The sequence below is a fragment of the Plodia interpunctella genome, chromosome Z (assembly GCF_027563975.2).
Source record: "Plodia interpunctella isolate USDA-ARS_2022_Savannah chromosome Z, ilPloInte3.2, whole genome shotgun sequence".
In the NCBI taxonomy this organism is placed as follows: Eukaryota; Metazoa; Arthropoda; class Insecta; order Lepidoptera; family Pyralidae; genus Plodia; species Plodia interpunctella.
The window spans coordinates 8,541,502-8,547,501 of record NC_071324.2 but is presented as its reverse complement, the minus strand read 5'-3'; the positions used below and the strand labels follow the sequence as shown (position 1 = coordinate 8,547,501).

General features: G+C 35.3%; 1 protein-coding gene across 1 annotated transcript in view; it reads left to right on the top strand.

Annotated features, from left to right (window-relative positions):
• The first annotated feature begins 4,256 nt into the window (after positions 1 to 4,256).
• LOC128682762 (glutamate receptor 1-like) overlaps positions 4,257 to 6,000 on the top strand; it is a 146,669-nt gene continuing 144,925 nt past the window's right edge. Inside the window, exon 1 of the mRNA XM_053767580.1 lies at positions 4,257 to 4,508. Within this exon, the coding sequence (XP_053623555.1) occupies positions 4,388 to 4,508 (121 nt within the window). The 5' untranslated portion in view covers positions 4,257 to 4,387. The remainder of the gene's footprint in view (positions 4,509 to 6,000) is intronic.

Genomic DNA, 6,000 nt, shown 5'->3' with positions numbered 1-6,000 from the left:
TTATGTTAAAGACGATGTAACTATAAAATTGGATTGGGAAACGTATTAATGCGAAAGGCTATGCCGCGTTCTCTGAAATATTTATTTTTAGCGAGCACACATTTTATTGTTTTTCAAAGGCATCTATTTTACTCGAGTCATTTTTTTACAGAAACAGAACAAAATTATAATAATATTTTTTGGATATAAATGTATATATAATGTATGTATAATGGATCGTTAAAAAGCGACAGACAACAAGCAAAGATGTTGTTTATACAAAGCCTAGTATAAGTCCTGAACCAATTCAAAAGAAAATAGGCGTCAAAAAATATCTAAATTATCTTATAAGAAAAGAAAAAAATATATACAAAAATAGCTGGGTAAATATAAACTAAAGATTTCAACACCATGACAATTCCAGATTTTGTTAAAAATTGATATACACAGAAGACCGACGTCGTTAAGCACGGTTAACAATTTGCCATAGAATCCTGTAGATGGATGTTAAACGGCGACAATATAGAACAATCTAATGCTGCATGCCTCTCTGTATTCTTCAAAGTTTACAGACGTTATTCGCTTTTTGTTCCAAGTTTCTGCCGAGCGCACTAGGTTGAATAAGATAAACTTTAAGAAGTCGTCTTAAAATAATTAACTTGCATCCTTTGTTGGCTAACACGTTTGTACAGGACTTTTGTCTTGGCATATTTGACTTCTGTTAAATACGAAAATTTTCGGAAACAGAGCTGAATCTGGCTTTTGTGTTGAGTTTAATATAAAAACGAATTAAAAATTACAATGCTTGACTATCAAAATAAATTTAGGTGTACCGGCACTAGGTACAGTCAATCGCATGACGTGCTAAGTAAAGGGTAATTTGACAGGTCAAGTTACTTCTATGTGGTGGTAATAGTACCGCGAAATAATAGTATGGCGACTTCGACAACCAATTAGAATAGATCGATGTACTGATGAGGAGCGCGATGGCGCGCTCGGCTTGCAATCTTGACGGTTAAGGCACTGGTATGGTCTGTAATAGAAGGAGTGTCCAAAAATGTATTGTCTCGAACTCCTTCGTGCTTCGGAAGGCACGATTAGCTATTGGTCACGGCTGTAATTGCCCTAATCCATTTTAGGTCCGTGGGTGGGTCATGGTCCATTCTCCTTATCAATCCAAAGACCGTGGGACCGATACAACAAGTGACGGCGATGATAGAGTGCTATTGACTGTACATGACTCAGCCATCAATGTAACATAACGGTACATTAAAATTTTTCACATTACTCAAATGTCTCGATCAATCTTATAAATATTACTTTTAAAACGACTTGATAACTCTGAAGTCGAAGCACCTGATGTTATTCAGGCTAAAAGGTTTTTTATTTCGAAAAAATCCGTAGAGATTTATTAACAAACATAACATTAGCAAAGTTTAGGGGTACTTAAGCGATTAATGATAGAACTTTTTCTATACAGTAAAAATAATTTAATATTAATATACTAACCAAACCAATGTATGGTGTTCATCAATTACTTTGAGTTGCACCATACAATATGACGTTGATGAATTTTAGGTAGGTAGGTACGTTTCCCATATACACATATACTTTCCTTAGATAGTTTTCCAAAGTGTTTCAAACAAAACAGAAGTACGAGTTTATAATTAGTTTGCACTTCTAGAAGCTGCATTCTGAAATTTGTTGGAAGAATAAAAGGTATAAACTAAACTATTTTGAATAAATATATTAATTCTTCAGAAATAAAAGGACTCCTTTTTCAGATATTCTACAGGAACAAAATAAAAGTACTATATCATTGGCCTCAAAAACATCGTAGCATAGTTACACTCCAATCTGTCTCAGTATGATAACCTATAAGAATTTTGAATCTAAATTTGGGTGGACATAAAAAAAAAACAAGTTATAAGGGCAAGTTTCTGTCATACTAGACCAGTGTCTGGCATTATGCCAGCTACCAGTATCCATACTTAAACTCCAGCTACAGACATGTGTAAATATTGAAAAGAACGTTGCTTATGCCGCATAGCCGGCATTTGAGAGTCAAATAAATAAATATATTACAAATCACACCGATTGAGCTAGCCCCAAAGTAAGTTCGAGACTTGTGTTATAGGATACTAACTCAACAATACTATATTTTATAACAAATACATATAATAAACATCCAAGACCCGAGCCAATCCGAAAAAGAACATTTTCCATCATGACCCGACCGGGTATCGAACCCGGTTCACTTGCCTCAGATCAGGCAAGCACTTCACCACTGCGCCACCGAGGTCGTCAAAACACGTTACTTAAGCCGCACAACTGACATATGAAAGACGTTGCTTATGTACGCTTGTAAATTCAAATTGTTGTACGCTTTAAAATATGGTGGTAAATGTAGCTTCTTCTTCATCAACGCTTTGGATGTTGGTGGTAATATTTATTTTAACTATTTTTTTACATCCACAATAGATACATCCTTTTGAATATAGATTATTGATTTGATTTGACTCTGAGTAACGCGACCCAGTGAATACTGGCCTCTGTAGCTCTTTGGTGAGAGCAATGCCCCGATTTGGAAGGGTCGTGAGTTCAATTCTCGTTCGAGTCCTATAAATAAAGTACCACGTCTCTAAGCCGACATGATTAGTAGAAGAAACCTTTGTCTTACTTCAACAATTTTGATAGATTTATATACCACTACCTTTAGATTAAATTTCCAGATAGATACCTACTAATTGGCTATATAGAGCATTTTCTTCTAAACATAGACAGACTTGCAATCTAAAAGAGAAAAGTAACGGCTGAAAGACAACTTGATATTATACAGACATATAATATCACGTCATTGTCCCTTATGACAAAACTAAAAGGCTATAAAGTATTCTTATATTCTTCTCATAAGCGTTGCGCTAACAACCTAATTAGGCGCAATTCTGCCGCAGCTAAACTTTGTTTTTTAATTCGTTTCCATTATCACAAATATTAGTACCAAGGCGTTAGTCGTCATACGAGAGTTCTAGATGTTACAAATCTGTAAGAAATTTGCACGCGTTAACCATTGAGCTGATAACTAACTAGGTATATAAATAAATAGTCACTATCAGTTAAACCAAAGAAGCCGATACAGTCTCAGACATCAAACGACTTCATTTTCGTGTGGCTGGTATATTTTTAACAACTTTCTACCGCCATATATTTTGCGCTCGGCCATTAATATAGAAGGCAGCATTCGCCATACACACCGTACCAAAATAAAGCGTCGTAATAGATTTTGCCGTAATGCGTCAAACAACAATAATTTATGGGCAGATATTTGGCAAGCTAACCCAGCGCGATAATTCTGTTGAGTGGTTGCAATGTTGAAGGCGGTGCATATTTTCGCGTAGAAACTCAAATTACTTCAACTACCTAACTTGTGCGCAGTATTTGTTAAATCGCGAATTGGGTATGTTTTACATATTTTATCGTTAAGCGTTACTTCAGTAGTAAATAATAATAATGCAATAAACGAGAAGTATCGCAGCAGTTAAGCTCCAGCTAAATAGGAATGAAATCCAGCTTAAAACTGAAGTCGGTTGACTACACTGGCGAAGACAAGTATAGCGCTCGGAGAATACATTAATTTAAACCAGAATTGTTGGAAAACTTAAAATAGTTAAGTATAGCATAAAAGTTCCATCCTAATTTTTAATAGTGCTTATTTTAATTTTCTTAGATAATTTATTTTTAATTATCTATCCATATTTGTAAAAATAATACTTTAAAAAGATAATTCCTAAATCGGAGTGAGCCATTATTATTGATATGTGCCCTAAACTACTTTTATTGAATCCGAACTCAAATTGCAGGACTGGACAGGCAAATCAAAGGACTGTATTGAAGCCTTCCTTTCGTCATCGAACAATAGCTATAGAACCCAAAAACAAATAGTACAAACTTCAATCGAAAAGCCATTTGGCTTTCCAACGTCCCCAAGCTTATTTAAAATCAAAGCCAGAGGATGGAAACTAAAAAGTGATTCAAAACATTATCACGGATGCAGAGGCGAGTCTTAATGCAAACCAAATGTTGGGGACAACTCACGGCATTCGCAAAGAAAATTTAAGAAGTTTCATTGAGCAACGAAATAGACCATTAAACAAGATTATTAAAGAAAAATAAAAGTAATAAAACAAGTCGTGCGTATCATGTAGAAAAGAGAGGATGTTGGAGGGTAGGGCGGGAAGGGCGGAGCGAGGCTTGGAGCGCCAGTCGCTTGTCGACACTCGCGGAGTTACCACGGAGGCGCGGAGCCTCCCCCGGAAACTTTCGCCCTCTAGCTTACGCGCGAACATTAGTGCCATTTGAAAATGTGAAGGATTCTAAGCAAATAACGTTTGACTAAAAGTGGGCAAAAATGTTGCCATTCAAGATGACTCTCAAAATCACTAACTTAGTATTTTTATCTCTGTTCTTGCTGTATTTCAACCCCAAAGTGAAGGGTCAAGCGACCACCAGTGATAGCAAAATACCGATTGGTAAGTCGATACTTGATAATTAAGTTAATTTTCAGAAGGAAGTTGGAGAGGAGCTGCCAGAAAAGTTGTTTAAGGCGGCTTATAGGCTTGTGTTTTATTATTGCGATGAAAATACTGTTTGTTAGCGACGACGGCGCCGGTGGTAAATGGTGTTTTTCTGCGAACGATGGTTTTATTCATGTTAGAAATTTCGTTTTTTAATTTTTTAGTATTATGTGTAAGAAAATTATAACATGAAATGTGTTTAAATATTATTATATTTAATAAGCTGACGTAGCAGAACTTGAGTCAACGGCTGAGGAAGAATCCGCGAAATTACTTAAATTAAAGAGAATTTCAAGTGTAGTTCATTATATATTATTATAAAAATAAAAATTGAATTTCAAGTGTATAATCTTTTACATCTCACATGTTCGGTAAGTAGGTTCTTATTACCCACAAATGGGACTTGTAGGTGACCAACAAGTGTTCTAGGGTAATAATGTAGCTAGAAAAGCCCCAGGGCGATATGTAATTAAAAAAAACTTCACCCTTTCGAAATGTTCGCGTACATCTAACCATCATACTGGCAATAGACATCACGCATTCAGCCCAATGACCAAAGAGATCGCTTCGCTCTTCATCCTTGTCTTCGTCATCAATTTTAAATATCGAACAGCGAAGCTCAATTTTCTTCTTGAAAAAAAAAGTTCTTTACTTGGTTCTTTTTAATGTAAAAAGGCGGGAATAGAAAACTTTTACATGAAATATTCTTTGCTTTTGTATTTTTTTTATAATTACGTACTAATTAGGAAAGAACAATTATTGTAATGCCGGTTTTATTTCTACTTACCTCACAATCGAGATGTAAAGTAAGAAGTAAGGAACTGGGGTGTAAGGGGTGTAAGCATCAATTGCACTCTCGAACTATAGGCGCCCTCGCTGCGCTTGTGTGCCGTGAGATATTTATATCTAAGGCTGCAATTGATGCCTTGCAACTTTTGGCTACTAATCTACTATTAATGGAAAATAATTATAGACACCCGCCAAAAGCGGTGCAAAATACGTGTACCTGTCGACGTTGATAAATCACTTTGCTACCTAATTGGATTTCACTTGAAACCCACGTACTCTCTATCTCTCTCCATCAGTGTCGCCCAGATTTCACTTTCCATAGTCCTCAATAAAACAATATGTTCGACAAGGTTCTCTTACGACTCTATTTGAGTTTCAATTTTTCATATTCAACCATGTCAGACACTCTACATTTCCTTTTAAATTTGTAACGTTAAATTAAATCAAACTCAACAAATTTTAATATGGAAGATACTCATATGCAGAGGATACATGCCGCTTATTGTGGTGATGACACTGGCTGTTTTTCACTAATAAAAATGCTCGTAACATTTTATTTTTTTATTATCATCAATATCAATACATATAAATTGAAGAAAGGCCTAATTTGTACATATGATATATTTTTTTAATTCTTCATGGAATATACTTAGTTTCT